Source organism: Heterodontus francisci, chromosome 27, assembly GCF_036365525.1.
Source record: "Heterodontus francisci isolate sHetFra1 chromosome 27, sHetFra1.hap1, whole genome shotgun sequence".
Lineage (NCBI taxonomy): Eukaryota > Metazoa > Chordata > Chondrichthyes > Heterodontiformes > Heterodontidae > Heterodontus > Heterodontus francisci.
This window is the reverse complement of record NC_090397.1, coordinates 7,594,185-7,614,197: the sequence shown is the minus strand read 5'-3', so window position 1 is coordinate 7,614,197 and position 20,013 is coordinate 7,594,185. Positions and strand designations below refer to the sequence as shown.

The 20,013-nt window shown below is 46.3% G+C and overlaps 1 protein-coding gene across 7 annotated transcripts in view; it reads left to right on the top strand.

Moving 5' to 3' along the window:
* LOC137384622 (cilia- and flagella-associated protein 54-like) overlaps positions 1-20,013 on the top strand; it is a 712,374-nt gene that overhangs the window by 206,398 nt on the left and 485,963 nt on the right. For all 7 annotated transcript variants that reach the window (XM_068058759.1, XM_068058758.1, XM_068058757.1 and 4 more), the window contains 3 exons: positions 2,110-2,202; positions 3,221-3,406; positions 17,392-17,534. In XM_068058759.1, coding sequence (XP_067914860.1) covers positions 2,110-2,202; positions 3,221-3,406; positions 17,392-17,534 — 422 coding nt within the window. The remainder of the gene's footprint in view (positions 1-2,109; positions 2,203-3,220; positions 3,407-17,391; positions 17,535-20,013) is intronic.

The window sequence follows — 20,013 nt, the reverse complement described above, 5'->3', positions numbered from 1 at the left end:
GAAGGCATGCAGCATTTGCACAAGAAACAGAATACAGATTGCAAGCTGAGTGTAGAGATTCAAGTTTGGTGAGTGGCGAGTTCGGTAAAGTGGGAGGAGGTGCTCCATTTTTCTACTTTTTCTACTTTTTTAACCCTTCAGTATTTGATTCCTGCTTTGGTGCAGTGGAAGGAACTGGTTGATGAGTACCTAGTAAGCTATTCTAGTTATAATAGAATATTACAGGACAGACCCAGAAGAGGTGGCGGCACACTGGTATACAGTCAGGAGGGAGTTGCCATGGGAGTCCTCTTGGAGGAAGCACTGAGGGTGGCAAGGGTACAGAATGTACTCTGGGTGGGGGACTTCAATGTCCATCACCAAGTGTGGCTCAGTAGCACCACTACTGACCGAGCTGGCCGAGCCCTAAAGGACAGAGCTGTGGCAGGTGGTAAGGGAACCAACAAGAGGGAAAAATATATTCGACCTCGTCCTCAGCAATCTGTCTACTGCAGATGCATCTGTCCATGACAGTATTGGTGCAAGTGACCACTGCACAGTCCTTGTGGAGACAAAGTCCCATCTTCACATTGAGGATACCGTCCATCGTGTTGTGTGGCATTATCTCCGTGTTAAATGGGATAGATTTCAAACAGATCTAGCAGTGCAAAACTGGGCATCCATGAGGCGCTGTGGGCCATCAGCAGCAGCGGAATTGTACTCAACCATGATCAGTAACCTCATGGTCTGGCATATCCCCTACTCTACCATCACCATCAAGCCAGGGGATCAACCCTGGTTCAATAAAGAGTGCAGGAGGACTTGCCAGGAGCAGCACCAGGCCTACCTCAAAATGAGGTGTCAACCTGGTGAACCTACAACCCAGGACTACTTGCGTGCCAAACAGCATAAGCAGCATGCGATAGACAGAGCTAAGCGATCCCATAACCAATGGATCAGATCTAAGCTCTGCAGTCATGCCATATCCAGTTGTGAGTGGTGGTCAACAATAAACAACTAACTGGAGGAGGTGGCTCCTCAAATATCCCAATCCCAGGAAGGATGTTCCCGATGGTGGAGGTGTCCAGAACCAGGGGTCATAGTCTAAGGATACGGGGTAAACCTTTCAGGACTGAGATGACATCCTTCCTGCATCTACCCTGTCAAGTCCTGTTAGAATTTTAGAGGTTTCTATGAGATCCCCCCTCACTCTTCTGAACTCCAGCGAATATAATCCTAACCGACTCAATCTCTCCTCATACATCAGTCCCGCCATCCCAGGAATCAGTCTGGTAAACCTTTGCCGCACTGCCTCTATAGCAAGGACATCCTTCCTCAGATAAGGAGACCAAAACTGCACACAATGTTCTCGGTGTAGCCACACCCAAGGCCCGGTATAATTGCAGCAAGACATCCCTGCTCCTGTACTCGAATCCTCTCACTATGAAGGCCAACATACCATTTGCCTTTTTTACCACCTGTTGGACCTGCTAGCTTACCTTCAGCTACTGGTGTATGAGAACACTCAAGTTTCGCTGCATATTCCCCTCTCTCAGTTTATAGCCGTTCAGATAATAATCTGCCTTCCTGTTTTTGCTGCAATAGATGGTACACACCGTTGCCACTGTGCATCAGTGGTGGAGGGAGTGAATGTTTGTAGATGGGGTGAAAATCACGGGGCTGCTTTGTCCTGGATGGTGACGAACTTCTTGAGTGTTGTTGGAGCTGCACCCATCCAGGCAAGTGGAGAGTATTCCATCACACTCCTGACTTGTGCCTTGTAGATGGTGGACAGCCTTTGGGGAGACAGGAGGTGAGGTACCCGCCACAGGATTCTCCCCCGTCCCCTCAATTTGGTCTCATCTGCAAATTTAGAAGTTATGTTTTTGATTCCAAAGTCTAAATTGTCGCTATATGGTTAACGTTTTGTGGTGCAGAATACTGTGCAGTGGGCATTCAATCTTGATCACCACATTCTTTGTCTAAATACATTGTAGCATATAACATTAGGTTAACCTAATAAGGTATGGCAAATTTAATAGTCTGGAAAAATAATTTAACTAATTCTTGTATATTTATATTTTTAAGTATTGAAAGCATGCTGAAAGCTTTTCCTCTCTTTTTGTTAAGGTTCACTGGTATTGCATTTTTGGCCGTTCTGCAACAGGAAGCATTCTCAAAGTTCGGCTGATGGATTTTCACCTTCAGGGTACGGGGCAAGAGGTACAGGAGGAAAGCCAAATTATGTTCCAATAATTGAATGATGATTAATGATCATATTGTAATATCTAGGGCTGGATTTTACAGCCCCTCCGAAGTTGGGGGTCGTGGTGAGGGGTTCCGGAAAATGCCTCTGGCAGAAGCCCGCCACGGGTCTCAACGCTGGGAAGGCCAGGCCCGACATTGCCGGTGGTGGCGAGGCATCGCGGCAGCCCCCTGCTGTTTGTCGATGGGAGACAAATTTACATTGGCAAAATTATGTGAATAAATGAATTAAGTACTTACCCACTCTCACCGTTCTCTCCGGTGCCATATTGGTGCCAGTGGCCGGCACCCCCGCACCTTTGGATCCCCATCCAGAGATCCGAGGCGGAACACTAGTGGGGAGGGGGAAGTAGATGAGTTTCTCTTTGCGGGAGTGGGGGAGCGGGGTAAAACTCCTCCAATTGGTCTAGGGGGTGGTGGGAAGGGGTAAAGTTTAAAGTTGATGAACTTTGGGGGGAATGCTCGGCAGCACAAGGTAAATGTTTCGGGTGGGGGAGAGGGCAGGTAATTACTTGTAAGCCTATTTGTGGGGGGGGGCTGTGGTGGGAGAGGGTTGGGATCACTTTATTTATTTCTAAAAAATGAGTCGTCCTTTAAAAATTTAAACTGCTCTCTAGGGCTCGAAGCCCTTTAAAAATGTCATTGGCGCCTGTCCAGTGGTGCCTGACACTGTTGCCGGGGATGGACCACTTGCCCCCTCTACATTGTGGGGGAGGGTGGGGGAGCGGGGGGTAGTGGGGGTGCAGTCCGCCCCACCCTGGCCATTTAAATGAGCTGCTGCGTTTAATATCACGGCGTCTCCACAAAGCTTGGCCCGCATGTGCGGGCTGCATCAGCGGCAGCAGCATAAATTTCAGCCCCTAGTGTTATACAATTTCCATTTAGTAATTTTTAATGAGGCATTATCTTTTTAAGATTCTATATTGTACCTATCAAATTGTGTGAAACAATAATATCACTTTTCTTCTAACTGAAGGTACCTGCACTTGGAGAGTGTTTACTGAAGGTAAAAGGCCTCGAACCTAATGAAAAATACATTTTTGCTGTTGCTGCTTACTCAGAAGATGGAAATATCATTGGAAATGGAATAGGAGAGACAACAAAGCCAATTCTCGCATATTATCCTCTTCCCATCCTTACAGCATGGACATACCTTTGTCAGGTACAACTAGTTCCTATATGGACAGAATGGGGGTAATTTTGACTTTGTGTGATTGTGTAATAGTGTGTCGGGCACCCATTTTATATTTCTTCCTAATTGTATCTCCATAAAGTCACTATCTGGGACGTAAAATGGTCTGCTGACTCACTATCACTGTTGCACAAAGACAAAATTACCTCCCATGTATACTGGGGACAAAGCTGACCAAATACTAAGGCCTGAATTTTACAGATCTGGTGGATGACCCGATGTTGGGAGTACATACAGCACACGGTATCCTAGGCTTTATTAATAGGGGCATAAAGTACAAGAGCAAGGAGTTTATGTTGAACTTGTATAAGACACAAGTTCAGCATCAGCTGGAGTATTGTGTCCAGTTCTGGGTGTTGCACTTTAGGAAAGATGTGAAAGCATTGAAGAGAGTGCAGAAAAGATTCACGAGAATGGTTCTCGGGATGAGGAACTTCAGTTATGGAGTTAGATTGACAAAGTTGGCACTGTTTTACTTGAAGGCTGAGAGGTGATTTGATAGAGGTATTCAAAATCATGAGGGGTCTGGGCAGCGTGGATAAGGAAAAACTTTTCCCACTCGTGAAAGGATTGAGAATGAGAGGGCACAGATGCAAAGTGATTGACAAAAGAAGCAAAAGTGACATGAGGAAAAACCTTTTCACACAACGAGTAGTTAAGGTCTGGAATGCTCTGCCTGAGAGTATGATGCAGGCAGGTTCAATCAAAAAAAGAATGTACAGGGTTATGGGGAGAAGGCGGGGAAACGGCATTCAGAGAATTGCTCATTCAGAGAACTGATGCAGACACGATGAGCTGAATGGCTGCCTCCTGTGCTGTAACAATTCTGTGATATCCCAGTCGGCGGCACTCACACCAATTTTACAAGGAAGAGCTAGTTAAGGGGCGGCTGTCAGGGGAGCCAGCCAATTAAGGGGTGGACGGGGTATAATGCTGGTTGCTCACTGTGAGGTACCAGTTTTAAAGGCACATGTGCAGCATTCAGACAGGCTGCAGACACAGGCTACAACAGAAGAGGTTTATATCAATGGAGGCAGTGAAATAACAGCTCAGCATGAGAAAATGTCTCTCTACGATTCAGCGATGCCTCCCTGGAGGTGCTCCTGCAGGCAGGAAGAGAAAGGAGAGATGTCCTGTTTCCAGCAGACGGGAGGAGGAGTCCAGCAAGTCTGGCCAAGAAGGCATGGCCGGAGGTGGCAGAGTTAGTCAGCAAGAAACTGGATCCTGTACAGGAAGCGATTTCATGACTTGCTGCAGTTTGGAAAGGTGATTGGCGTTTAGAGTTGCCAACTGGAAGCCCAGCATAAATTAAAAGGTGTCCGTGAAAAGTGAGGCCAGGTGGTAGATCCACGCAGATAACAACAATGGGCAGCAATGACCACATTGACGCGCCCAGTTCACACACATGGTCAGTGATGGGTGAAGGCTTCATTGAGATGGCTGAATGGCTTCCTCACCATTGCCATCAGCGTGGTGCTGCACATTTACAGTGCCTCAGAGTGACCAGCACAGATAAACCATGATACTGCAAAGGCTATGGGCCCTGACAATATTCCGGCAATAGTACTGAAGACTTGTGCTCCAGAACTAGCCACGCCCCTAGCCAAGCTGTTCCAGTACAGCTACAACATTGGCATCTACCCGGCAATGTGAAAAATTGCCCAAGTATGTCCTGTCCACAAAAAGCAGGACAAAACCAACCCGGCCAATTACTGCCCCATTCGTCTACTCTTGATCATCAGCAAAGTGATGGAAGGTGTCGTCGACAGTGCCATCAAGCGCCATATGCTCAGCAATAACATGCTCACTGATGCTCAGTTTGGGTTCTGCCAGGGCCAGTCAGCTCCTCACCTTATTACAGCCTTAGTCCAAACATGGAGAAAGGAGCTGAACTCCAGAGGTGAGGTGAGAGTTACTACCCTTGAGATCAAGGCACTACTCGGCCAAGTATTGCATCAAGGAGCCCTTGAAAAACTGGAGTCAATGGGAATTGAGGGAAAGCCCTCCACTGGTTAGAGTTATACCTATCCCACAAAGGAATATGGTTGTGATTGTTGGAGGTCAATCATCTCAGTCTCAGGACAACACTGCAGGAGTTCGTCAGGGTAGTGTCCTCAGCCCAACCATCTTTAGCTGCTTCATCAATGACCTTCCCTTCATCAGAAGTGAGGATGTTCGCTGATGATTGCACAATGTTCAGCACTATTCATGACTGCTCAGATACTGAAGCAGCTCATGTCCAGATGCAGCAAGACCTGGACAACATCTAGGCTTGGGCTGATAAGTGTCAAGTAAAATTCGTGCTACACAAGCGCCAGGCAATGACTACCTCCAATAAGAGAGAATCTAACCATCTCCCCTTGACACTGAATGGCATTACCATCGCTGAATCCCCCACCATCAACATCCTGGGGGTTACCATTGACCAGAAATTGAACTGGAGCAGCCACATAAATGCTGTGGCTGCAACTGCAGGTCAAAGGCTAGAAATTCTGCGACAAGTAACTCACCTCCTGTCTCCCCAATGCCTGTCTGCTATCTACAAGGCACAAGTCAGGAGTGTGATGGAATGCACACGACTTGCCTGGATGGGTGCAGCTCCATCAACACTCAAGAAGCTCGACACATTCCAGGATTGGCATCCCATCCACCACTTTCAACATTCACTTCCTTCACCCCGACACAGAGTGGCAGCAGTGTGTACCATCTACAAGATGCACTGCAACAACTCACCAAGGCTCCTTCAACAGCACCTTCCAAACCTGCGACCTCTACCACCTAGAAGGACAAGGGCAGCAAATACATGAGAACACCACCACCTGCAAGTTCTGCTCCAAGCCACACACCATCCTGACTTGGAACTAGATCGCCGTTCCTTCAGTGTCGCTGGGTCATAATCCTGGAACTCCCTTCCTAACAGCACTGTGGGTGTACCTACACCCCTATGACTGCAGCAGCTCAAGAAGGCAGCTCACCACCATCTTCTCGAGGACAGTTAGGAATAGGCAATAAATGCTGTCCTAACCAGCGATGGCCACATCCCATGAAGAAATAAAATTGAGTCAGGTGTGACACTAAGTATATTTGTGTTTACAGGATAAGCAGTCTCAGAATGCCAGGGAGCATCAACGCACCATAGTTGGAGTGCCTTTCCTCGTCATGGTGACACTGATGGAGGAGAAAGCCATGGACATCAGATGGGTCACGGCAGGGCAGCCTATCACTGAGGGTGATGGGCAGGTGTGGTGGCCTTGGAGACTGAGTAAAGCAATGATTGCATCCAACATTCCCTGGACCATATGTGAGCTGTGCAGCTGTATCCTCATGGCCTGTCATATCCCTAACTCTACCATTACCACCATTACCAACCCTGGTTCAGTGTGGAGTGCAGAGAGAGCATGCCAGGACCAGCTGCAGGCATACCTCAAAATGAGGTGCTAACCTGTTGAAGCTCCAAGGACTACATGCATGCTAAACAGCGGAGGTAGCATGCGATAGACTAAGCTAAGTGATCCTACAACCAGCAGTTAAAATCAAAGTTCTCTAGTCCTGCCACATCCAGTCATGAATCGTGGTGGACAATTAAACAGCTAACAGTAGGAGAAGGCTTCACAGAAATCCCCATCCTCAATGATGGGGGAGCCCATCACACCAGTGCAAAAGACAATGCTTGAAGCATTTGTACCTATGACGGAAATCACACCTGCCAAATGGGAACATATTAATTTTGTTATATGGGACACTACTTCAAACCTTTTACTGGACATTGCAAAGAACTTGTTTAAAAAACAGAACTGAGCAGCTGAAAACATAGTTGCACATTAGCATTCTGAGAGACATGAAAGGAGAGACAATGGGGGTGCTCCTTGATTCAAATAACAAGATTGGTCTGGACAATAGTGATGATCAAAAGACAGCTTTTGACTTTGTAAGAGACAAAACTCCCCCCCCCCCACCATGTATATCTGGGAGTCTCTGAAATCTAATAACCCTCCCAGAAGTTGCTGTTTCAAACAAATAGATGGTCAGATGACTACTTGCTGGTAAGATTGGAGTTTTTTGAAATGTGCTCAGAGAAAAGACTGCATTTCGAACACCAAGGAGAAGATCTTTCTCTCTGTCTGTCTCTCTCTCCAGTAGAATCCCAGGAAAACCACAGTGGCAGCTTCTACATTTCAAGACTACAGACAAAGCCTCTCTTCAGCCTTCTGGTACCAGAGAAGCAAGCTTGAAATTGTGCACTGAGGCCCAGTGAGGACTCCATGACCTTAGCTTTAATATGGACATTGTATCAAGGACATTACCACTCAGAAACTGAATTCCATTTATTACAAACTCTACATCAACCCCCATCCACCTCAATTCTTTCTTTCCCTCTCTATCTATGTGTGTGTGTGTGCCTCTTGTATGCATGTGAGCGTGGTTGCATTGCGAATTTTAGTACATTTAACCAGGTTAGAGTGATAAGGCGAATAAACTTACATCTGTTTTATTTAAACGTAAGAAAATCTGTCTGATTGGTTCATTTGTAATTGTAATGAGAGCACAGTGAGCAAGGGTTCACTGAGGTGGTAAGCTAAAATCACTGTTTTAAAAGATAAACCCTGTTATGGCCAAACCGGGAAAGGGGCAAGGGGGGAACCTGAAACCCCTTCCTCACCCGGTCATAACAGAAATTTTCGGGCTATCATCCAAGATTGGACCCACAGACAAACAAGAAATTGGAAGTGGGAAATCAAATTGATCCCAAACAAAAAGAGAAAAGACTTCAATACAAGTTTTCTTGTGGTTTGTGTGCTACAATATGTCCGCATCTGAAGCCAGTACCTCGCCAAGCCAGGGTGAAGTAACTTGGGATAGGTTAAAGGCACTATCTATGGAGGAGTTGAGGAATATGGCTGAGCAGTGTGGGATCAAAAACACGTGAAGTTTATTCCCTGTTGCCAGACGAGAGTTCATCAAATTATGAACTGACTAAAAATGCTATCCTCGGGGCATATGAGCTAGTACCGGAAGTTCACCGCTAGAAGTTCCGAACCCTCCGGAAACAAGTTGATCAAACTTACTTGGAGTTTGAGAGGAGTAAGCAGCTGGCTTTTGACCAGTGGTTGAGGGCTGTTAAAGTATAGCCCACATACCTCAGAGAGGTAATTTTCCTTGAGGAATTTAAAAACTCTCCCCCTCTCCATAAAGACCCATGTGGAGGAACAAAAAGTACATCGAGCGAGGCAAGCCGCAGTTCTAGCTGATGAGCTCACTCTCATTAACAAGTTGGTTGCCCAGGGGAAAACTTTTCCTAGTCATCCCCTCAAACCGGAAAAGGACAAGGAGTGAGAAGGTGATAAGAACCCAAGCAGTTCTGGGAGAGAAAGAAGATTTGTACACTCATTGGGGCCCTCCTGCAGCCAGAAAGGATAGTGCTGAATGTAGGAGTGTGACCAGAGACCTCTGTGCTTCCATTGTAATAAGACATTGGACATCTAAGAGCTGACTGCTAGAAACTATGGGGAAAGCCTGTAGGGTTAATCTGGGCACACCCGCTCAGTGCACGAGAAGAGACCCTAATGGAAAACCACCCGAGCAGGCTGTGGCTTTAAATGCAGCAGCAGTAAGACCCAGAAAAATACTGGGTGCAGGAAAATTTATTAGAACCCCTGAAAGTTATCAGGATTTCGTATCTGAAGGGAGAGTAACCCCATACCCCTTGAGTGGGGCAAGCAAGCCCATAGTAATACTCAGGGATACAGGGGCCACTAGATCTCTTTTGCTGGGAAAAGGCTTGACCTTTCCCCCAGAGAGTACAGTAAATACCAGAATGGTGGTAAATGGTATTGGAGGGCGCCCGTACCTTTACATCGGGTGCACTTGGAGTGTGACCTAGTTTCAGGGCTGGTGACTGTGGGGATTGTCCCTAGTTTGCCTGTGGATGGGATTGACCTGCTCCTAGGTAATGATCTGGTGGGGGCAAAGGTGATAGCTTCCCCAGTAGTGAAAGAGAGACCGACGGAGGTCGGAGAGACAGGGCAGTGGCAGGAGGCAATGGCCCCTGCAATTCCCCTACCTGTGTAGTGATGGGCCATGGCCAAACCAGCTCCCCCAGAGGAGACTGAAATGGCAGTGCAGATAGATAACTATGCTGCCTATCTGTCTGAAACTTTCTTTGAAAAGTTAGAGGACCCAGAGAATGGACTAAATGGAGCTTCCCTAACTGAGGCACAGCGAGCTGACCCAGTATTGAGAAAGTTAGCACAAGCTGCTCAGACTGAAATTGAAGCAGAGGGAGTCCCTGATTGCTACAATTCAAAGAATGAGATACTGATGAGGAAGTAGAGTTCTCCTCGCAGACCTGAGGACAAAGAGTGGACAGTGGTTCACCAGATAGTGGTGCTGCAGAGGTACCATAAAGAAATATTAAGAATGGTGCATGAGTTGACAATGGCTGTACATGTCAGTATACGAGAAACCAAAGCCTGCATAAGACAGCAGTTTCGCATAAGACTCGCCAAAACTCCACAAGAATGTAGTGGAGTACTGTAAAACTTGGGCGGCGCAGTGGTTAGCACCGCAGCCTCACAGCTCCAGTGACCTGGGTTCAATTCTGGGTACTGCCTGTGTGGAGTTTACAAGTTCTCCCTGTGTCTGCGTGGGTTTCCTCCGGGTGCTCCGGTTTCCTCCCACCGCCAAAGACTTGCAGGTTGATAGGTAAATTGGCCATTATAAATTGCCCCTAATATAGGTAGGTGGTACGGGACTATAGGGACAGGTGGGGATATGGTAGGAATATGGGATTAGTGTAGGATTAGTATAAATGGGTGGTTGATGGTCGGCACAGACTCGGTGGGCTGAAGGGCCTGTTTCAGTGCTGTATCTCTAAATAAATAAAATAAACTTGCCACAGGTGCCAGGTTGTAGGGAAGCCCCAACCTGTAGTGAAATCTACACCCCTAATTGCTTTACCGGCTTTTGGGAAACCCTCCAGCTGAGGGCTGGTGAATTGTAAGAGACCCCTTCTGAGAACAAAAGGGGACAGGCAGGCGCAGGTCTTCCAGAGAGTTAGAGAGGAAAGTGGAGCAAAAGACAAAGAGGACAGGTTAAAGGACGTCTGGGAGGATTCCCAAATGAAAACCCCTACTGTCCGGTCAGCCAACCCTGAAATGTTGGAAAAATTAGACCACACATCTTCCTATGTTAATATAGACAACAGAAGCACCCCACCAGGACTGTTAACAGCATTTGCAGAAACCTGCAGCGACAAAGAAAGTCCTCAAGTGGACAGAGAAACATTGAGGGTTATGTCTCACCTAGTCGCAGTGTTGCAGGGGAGTGCAGTAGAATCTGGACAAATAACTGTAAGCAGGAGTGTCCCAGAAGACAAAAGGAAGATTAGCAAAGAATTCTCCCCCACAGTCAGGAGAAAAGGAAATCAACAATACCCTGAAGTAAGCAGCATTTGGATGACTCAACAGACCACTGAAAGTGAGGTCGGAGTGGATCCACCCCTGCAGACTTCCATGTCAAAGCTCAAACTCAGAACGAATGTAATCTAACAATTCCCCTGCAGATCCCGACAGGAAGAAAGGAGAGCCAGTGGCATAGTAGTAACCCAGAGACCCAGGGTATTGCTCCTAAAGGACCATGGCAGAAGGTGGAATTTGAATTCAGCTAATAAAAAAAAATGGAATTAAAAAGCTCGTCAAATGGTGGCCGTGAAACCATTGTCGATTGTTGTAAAAACCCATCTGGTTCACTAATGTCATTCAGGGAAGGACATCTGCTGTCCTTACCTGGTCTGGCCTACGTGTGACTCTTAAAATACCCTCTGAAATGGCCTACCAAGCCACTCAGTTGTATCTAACCGCTACGAAGCCAATGAGGGATGAAACCTGACAGACCACCCGGCATCGATCTAGGCACCAGAAACGGCAAACCCAGCCCTGCAATGTCCTCCTTACTAACATCTGGGGGCTTGTGCCAAAGTTGGGAGAGCTGTTCCACTGACTAGTCAAGCAACATCCTGACATAGTCATACTCAAGGAATCATACCTTACAGACAATGTCCAAGACATCGCCATTGCCATCCCCGGATATGTTCTGTCCCACCAGCAGGACAGACCCAGCAGAGTTGGCAGCACAGTGGTATACAGTCAGGAGGGAGTTGCCCTGGGAGTCCTCAACATTGACTCCAGACCCCATGAATTCTCATGGCATCAGGTCAAACATGGGCAAGGAAACGTCTGGCTGATTACCACCTATCACCCTTCCTCAAGTGGTGAATCAGTACTCCTCCATGTTGAACAGCACTTGGAGGAAGCACTGAGGATGGCAAGGGCACAGAATGCACTCTGGGTGGGGGACTTCAATGTCCATCACCAAGAGTGGCTCAGTTGCACCACTGCTGACCGAGCTGGCCGAGTTCTAAAGGACATAGCTGCTAGACTGGGTATGCGGCAGGTGGTGGGGGAACCAAAAAGAGGGAAAAATATATTTGACCTCGTCCTCACCAATCTGCCTGCTGCAGATGCATCTGTCCATGACCGTATTGGTAGGAGTGACCACCGCACAGTCCTTGTGGTGACAAAGTCCCGTCTCCACATTGAGGATACTCTCCATCTTGTTGTGTGGCACTACCACCGTGCTAAATGGGATAGATTTCAAACAGATCTAGCAATGCAAAACTGGGCATCCATGAGGCACTGTGGGCCATCAGCAGCAGCAGAATTGTATTCAACCACTATCTGTAACCTAAAGGCCCGGCATATCCCCCACTTTACTATCACCATCAAGCTGGGGTCAGTGCAGGAGGGCATGCTAGGAGCAGTACCAGGCATACCTCAAAATGAGGTGTCAGCCTGGTGAAACTACAACCCAGGACTACTTGCATGCCAAACAGCTTAAGCAACATGCGATAGACAGAGCTAAGCAATCTCATAAACAACGGATCAGATCTAAGCTCTGCAGTTCTGCCACGTTCAGTCGTGAATGGTGGTGGACAATTAAACAACTAACTGGAGGAGGTGGCTCCACAAATATCCCCATCTTCAATGATGGGGGAGCCCAGCACAGCAGTGTGAAAGATAAGGCAAAAGTATTTGCAACAATCTTCAGCCAGAAGTGCCAAGTTGATGATCCATCTCGGCCTCCTCCTGCAGTCCCAGCATCACAGATGCCAGTCTTCAGCTAATTCGATTCACACTGCATTATATCAAGTAACGACTGAATGCACTGGATACTGCAAAGGTAATGGGCCCTGACAACATTCCGGTGAGAATACTGAACACCTATTCTCCAGAACTTGCCGCGCTCCTAGCCAAGCTGTTCCAGTACAGCTACAACACTGGCATCTACCCTGCAATGTGGAAAATTGCTCAGGTATGTCCTGTACACAAAAAGTAGGACAAATCCAACCCAGCCAATTACCGCCCCATCAGTCTTTTCAATCTTCTGTAAAGTGATGGAAGGTGTCGTTGACAGTGCTATCAAGCGGCACTTGCTTAGCAATAATGTGCTCACTGACGCTCAGCTTGGGTTCTGCCAAGGCCACTCAGCTCCTGACCTCATTGCAGCCTTGGTTCAAACATGGACACCTCACTGGAGGAGTTTTATTTATTTATATAATTGAAATATGAAAGCATTGATCCCATAGACAGAGGAAGCCTCCACTGTGATGAGCTTCTCAAGAACCTTGTCCTGACTTCAGTGGTTGCTGTGGACCTGGGAGACACCTTTCCACTAGCAACACTTCACTTTGACCCCATCCTCTGCAGTACCTCCACACTTGATAGCATCGTTTCTTCAAGATGCAACCAGCAGACAGAGTCAAAGTATGGCTGCCAGTTCCCTCCACAACACAACTGCCGTTCAGAACTCACCTTATTTGAGTGGACAAGAGTCTGAGCCGCCTTACATCCCCTATGCCATTTGTAAAATTCGAAAAAGGTAGGAAAATACCTAACAACTGGCTATTCAATGACCTTAAATTACCTGTCCTCTGCAGATGTGTCTACCGCTGATCCATCCCCCACACCCGCATCTGATAAAATTGGTTGGCGACAGGTTCACGTTGGAGAGCCATGCTGACACGTGCCAACACTTACTGGCCTCTCAGCCTCCATTCCTACTGACACCATCTGGTAAAATTCTGCCCTAAATATCTTCCTGACCCCACTGAAGTGTGAATGCTGACATAACAGAATGTAGTGAATGCATTTTTACCAATTGTTCATCCTGTTACAGCTAGGTGAGGAGGGGGTCCCAGGCTTCCCTTTCGCCCCTTCTCTTGTTTGACCGCAACAGGGTTTATCCTTTTTTAACACAGTGGTTGAGCTTACCACCTTAGTGTGTGTTTGCTCTTGTTCCTCTAATGTGATTGCAAAAGCACCAATCTGATAGGTTTTTTTGCATTTAGACAAGAAAGGGGTAAGTTTATTACACTTAACACTCTCACCCGATTTAAAATACTAAAAATACACTACACATTCACGCACACATTCGCATGAGAGTCACATACACAGACATAGATTATAGAGGGAAACAGATTTGATGGTTGGATTAAAGTCTGGAATAAATGGAATTTAAATGTAGTGTGTGAGTGCAATAGTCCCTAACCCTAACCCTTAGCTACAGGTCAAAAGCCAGCTGCTTAACTCTTTCAAACTCAAGGTAAGGTTGATCATGCTGTTTCCAGAGGGTTCGGAATTTCTGGCGGTATGCTTTCAGTACAAGCTCATAAGCCCCTAGGGTAGCATTTGTAGTCAATTCATAATCTAATGAACTTTCATTTGGCAACAGTGAATAAACCTTATGGGCTTTTCCTGTTAGCTTGCTTTGCAACAACAGAGTCCAGCTCTTGGCTGGCCATTTCAACTGTCTTGCAAACTTTTCAAGAGTGACATAAAATGCTTCCACATCTCCCTCATTGAACTTTGGAATCAACTGGGAGAACTTTAAGAGCTCAACACACGGCCCTGAGCTGAGGGAAGGTTCCTTACTAGCCGTGCTTTCACTAGGGTTACTGTGTTGCCCCCTAGTTAATTCAAGCCACCTTAGCTTTCTTTCCTCCTTCGCCTTCTGGGAAGTTCTCTCTTTCCCTCTCATCCCTCTCTCTTTCCCTCTCTTTTTTCCTCTCTTCCCTCTGGAATTCCAATTTGAATTTCCTCTGTTCTAATTATATTTTAGCTAACATAACCCTGTCTGTGTCTGACTTCAATCCTGTTTCTGTATCTTTAGGTTCAAGTGAAAAATGGTTGGCCACAAGTCTTAGGATTTTGGATTTCTTAGCTTTTGTATGGAAAGTAATCCCAAACTGCCCATCTACATTCCTCAACTCTTCAATAGATATGGCCTTTAACTTATCCGAGGTTACTTCACCCTGACTTGGGAAGGTACTGGCCTCAGATGCTAGTACATGTTAGTCCTCTAGCAGCAAAAACCACAAGAAAACCTGTATTGAAGTTTTTTTATATCAGGATCAATTTGGTTTCCCACTTCCAATTTCTCATTTGTCTTTGGGTTACAACCCCGGACAATCGTCCCCAAATTTCTCATACGGCCAGGTGAGGAGGGGGTCTCAGTCTCCACTTTCGCCCCTTCTCTTGTTTGACTGCAACAGGGTTTATCCTTTTTTAACACAGTGGTTGAACTTACCACCTCAGTGAGCGTTTGCTCTTGTTCCTCTAACGTGATTATAAAATAACCAATCAGATAGGTTTTCTTGAGTTTAAATAGGAAAGAGGTAAATTTATTACACTTAACACTCTAACCCGATTTAAAATACTAAAAATATGCTACACATTCACACACACACATTCACACAAGAGTTTTTTTATATCAGGATCAATTTGGTTTCCCACTTCCAATTTCTCATTTGTCTTTGGGTTACAACCCCGGACAATCGTCCCCAAATTTCTCATACGGCCAGGTGAGGAGGGGGTCTCAGTCTCCACTTTCGCCCCTTCTCTTGTTTGACTGCAACAGGGTTTATCCTTTTTTAACACAGTGGTTGAACTTACCACCTCAGTGAGCGTTTGCTCTTGTTCCTCTAACGTGATTATAAAATAACCAATCAGATAGGTTTTCTTGAGTTTAAATAGGAAAGAGGTAAATTTATTACACTTAACACTCTAACCCGATTTAAAATACTAAAAATATGCTACACATTCACACACACACATTCACACAAGAGTCACACACACACAAATAGATTATAGAGGGAAACAGATTTGGTGGTTGGATTAAAGTCTGGAATAAATGGAATTTAAATGCAGCATGTGAGTCCAGTAGTCCTCGGCTGAAGTTGTTGCCTTGATGTCCTCGCTGGGCTATGCGCACGGTGGTTGGCTTGCTTTTCTCAGGGCTCCTGAAGGCAGAAGGTCGGGCAGGGTTGATTCTCATTTCCTGGTTGCTGGCTGTAGCGGTCTGTAGGCTTGGGGGGTGTGGGGTGGTGCGGGTGGGTTCCCAGTTGCCGCTGGATCTTCTCTTGATATTTTCTGGGGAGAGAAAGAGAGAGCCTGCTTCATTGCTGGCATTTCAGTTATTGCTGTCTGCAGTCTGTGTGACAAAATGTACAGTTTCTTCAGAGCTGCGTAAGCAGTCATATGGTTCTACCACAGTGCTTTTTATTAATGAGATTTTTTCTGGAATCTTCTCTGAAAGTCAAGGTACTACATGTCTTAGGATGTCCAGTCACACTTGGAGGGTTTGGCTCTTTCAAAGTCAATGGGTGGGAATAGCCATGACAGCCGTGCTAATAAAGCCATTCTAGTAATTCAATCACTTTGAGCAAGCCATTGTTCTTCTTTGTTGTTAGCCTTCTCGTCTTCAGTTCAGTCTCCCAGTGTTTCACATGTAGATTGCCGTGGTCATCTTGGCTGCTATTTTTTAAAAAGTTAACTTGTAGGATTTTTCCATTAAAAATCTATTGTAAGTTTCCAACCGATGAAATGAATATTTCCCATTTGGCATGGAGGGGTTTCCTGACAATGTTAATGTAATAGTACTACTTACACCTTGATTTAACAGTCTGACCTAGGTCTTGGGTCTCTGCCATTCTGAATATTATTGCTATCTTTTTGCTGAGGGATAGAAGCTCCTTAATTTGCTGCTACAATGGGCAGAATTCTATCGAGCTAAGAAGTCCGCTCCTGCGACCAAAAGTGGGACCCAATCCCATGCAGACTGGGGTGACATTTTATCAGCAGCAGCCAATTAAGAGGCCACCGATGGGCCGCCATTCAATTAAGGACGGTGGCCCGCCTCCAAGAGCTGCTGGCCCAATCAGAGAGTTCAGCATCCTTGGCAGCACCACCATTAGAGGTTCACCAGACTAATCCCTGGGATGACAGGATTCTCTTAGGAGGAGAGATTGTGGAAACTGGGCCTGTTTTCTCTAGAGTTTCGAAGAATGAGAGGTGATCTCAATGAAACTTACAAAATTCTTACAGGGCGTGACAGGGTGGATGTGAATATGATGTTTTCTTTGGCTGCTGAGTCTAGAACCAGGGGACACAGTTTCAGAATAAGGAGCAGCCCTTTTAAGACTGAGATGAGGAGGAATTTCTTCACTCAGAGGGTTGTGAATCTTTGGAATTCTCTACCCCAGAGGGCTGTGGAAGCTCAATCGTTGAGCATGTTCAAGACCGATATTGATAGATATCTGGAGACTAATGACATCAAGGGATATGGGAATAGTGGGGAAAAATGGCATAGAGGTAGATGATCAGCCATGATCTGTTTGAATGGCATGGCTGGCTCGACAGGCTGAGTGGCCTACTCCTACTCCTATTTCCTATGTTCCTATGTCTATTTTAAAGAGCTGGGGCCCCGACGAACGGTGGGGAGGGAGGGGGATTTTATTTAAAAAACTGCTGTTCCTCTGTCACAGAATCATTTGAAAATTTTTTTCCAAAAAATGTTGTATTCTAATTAAATTGTAATTTTAACTTAATGTTTGTTTTTAGGCTGCATATCAGTTGGGACATTATCCAGTGGCAAAGGCAGCTTTCTCAGTTTTATGGAAGCACTTTGTTTCACAGGCATCTCCACCACCATCAGATAAATGGTTTGTTTCTGACAAGACTGATTGGTGCATCACTCAGAAAAGGTACAATTGTTACAAATTCCAGGACTCTTTTTTCCCACTCCATGTACAATTTATTTTGCCAAAGAAGATTAATTTGAATATCATTGGCCTTTGGAAGCAGTATTTTAGTATCTCATTCAGAATTGAAAGCAGATTTTAAACTAAATAAATGTAAATACATTTTATTCAAGATATTTAATTAAAAATCAAGGGAGCAAAATTGCCCGCTTCTGCCTGTCTGCCCCGTGCTGCCAGTTGCTTCCTGTGCGGCCCACACGATGTTGCTGAATGATATCGGCGGACACAAGGGCATCTCCTACGTGTTCCGGAAGTCCTTGAATGGACGCTATCCTGATGTCACATAACCCAACCAACTGATGTGATACTAAGATTCCAAATTTGATCAGCGAATGTGTCGGCAGCCTCTCCATTGTTCACTCTGCAAATAACAAGTGTGAAGCAGCAAGATGGGCCCTGTGCTGTTATTTAAAGGGCCAGGCACCCAACCTTGCAGGCAAGGTAATGTTTTGGAATGCTTTCCATTGCAAAGTGTTTGGAAGTACTCTGGAGTGTTTTTTGAGGTGTTCTGGTGAATTCCTGCATTTGCCAGAGATTGTTTCCACATCATCATGGCAGGGGCCAGAAGGGTTGGTGATCTGTCCACTCAAAGGCTGTGACAGGTATGGGGAAAGCAGTGGCAGTGCCTGCAGCATGTCAGGGAGATGGAGCAGAGGCTATGGAGAGAGCAAGCTCTGTGCCATGCCCTCTGTCAATTTGGAGCCGGACTCTCCCATGCTCCTTGACAGTAAGGAGGCTATCTGGCACACCAGCAAATGCTCCCAGCATCTTGATGTGTGTGCCCATCAGTGGTCTCCTGTATGACAACCCATCGAGGTCCTCATCTCTGTCCTGCACTGCAGAACTCATCTGTGAATCCACCCTCTGGTGAGCTGGCAAACAATCCATCCTTTACCCCTGGCCTGGCTGCAGGCCATTCATGCCTGGATCACTGACCATGTGCTGATCCCAACTCTACACTAGCCTCAAAGGTATGTGCGGTGTGAATATCTGAGGTGGTGGCTCAAGTGATAGTCCCTTTTCATTAATGCTGTGCTGTTGCTCTCATTCCTTCTCCTGAGGCTGCTGTGGCTGTGCAGGCAGCAGTTCTTAGGTGTTTCAGGGCAGGAACTCAGAAGAGCATGAGGAAATGGGGGTGGAGTGCGAAGCAAGAGGTCTGTGGTCACACCATCAGCATCATGAGAGCACGCTGGGTTGAGAAGAAGCATACGGGAAAAATATGCTATCATCCTCAATGTTTTCTGCAATATCAGATGCCACAAGCGCCCTCCCCATGATGCAGATAACTGTTTCTTCTGTGGGACTCAGGAGATGCAAGTATCCTGTTTCCTGCTAGTTCTGCTGTGCTCCTCTCTATTTTGTGCCAGCTTGTCCTATAAGAGAGTCATTGGTTGTGTAGCACTGTGTTGGTGATGTGACTGCCAGAACTGAATAGCTAGGTGTATGTGGAGGCAGTGAGAGGTGAGTGTGAAACTGGAAGCACTGATATGAGGTGGAGTATTTCAACATTAGGCATAAGTGCTGAGTTCCAGAGACTGCTGATAGCTGAGTGATGGGGGTATGGTGCAATAACCAGTGTGAGAGGCTGGTGTTGTGGTAGGTAGGAGATGACATGTGATTATGCAGTCACTGACTTTGACCACTGTGTGAGGTCATTAGACTTCTTGTGGCACTGCAGCCAGGTCTTGACTCCAGGAGTTCACCTACCTGGTCACCTGCTGCCACTCCCTTCTCAGGAGTGTCCTTGTGGTCATCCTGGCATCCCGTGGAACCATGCCGCCTGTCTTTGTGCCCACCAGCACCACATCTGTTCCTTTGGAACCCTCTCTCTGCTCTGGTGTTCACTTTGCAATAGTTTACATTGCAGCAATATTTTGCGCAACTTCCCTTTCAGATACAGCCTGCCTTTAAGAAGTACTTGTTCTGCAAACAATGCTGCTGGCCACCCCTGCTGAGCACAGAGACGGCAGGTAGCTTGGAGGTACAGACAGCAGCACCAGGCCTGCTTGACACTATGCTACAATCATGCAGATGAGATGGCTACACCATATTTGCATGTTGCCCACCTTGATCGGCATGGGTGCAGGCAGGTTGCAAATTGCGACCCCTGTGCACAAAGAAACGGGGCTATTCAATTTCTAGACCCTTAATATCTCCTCACATTTCCTATCTGAACAACTTGAATTCTTTATCTAATTTTGGGTCAACTTTTATCTCCATATGAATTCATATGTTTAGAATTTTGCTTATGTAAAGTCAATTTTTGTTATTCTGCAGTGTGCCACTGCACAAATTTGACTAAGTACCATGTAATAGACGTGCCAGCAAAATTAAAGCTCATGAGATTAAAGAGACAATGGCACCATGGATACAAAATTGACTAAGGGACAGATTGCAGTGAGTAGTTTTTTTTAACTGCAGG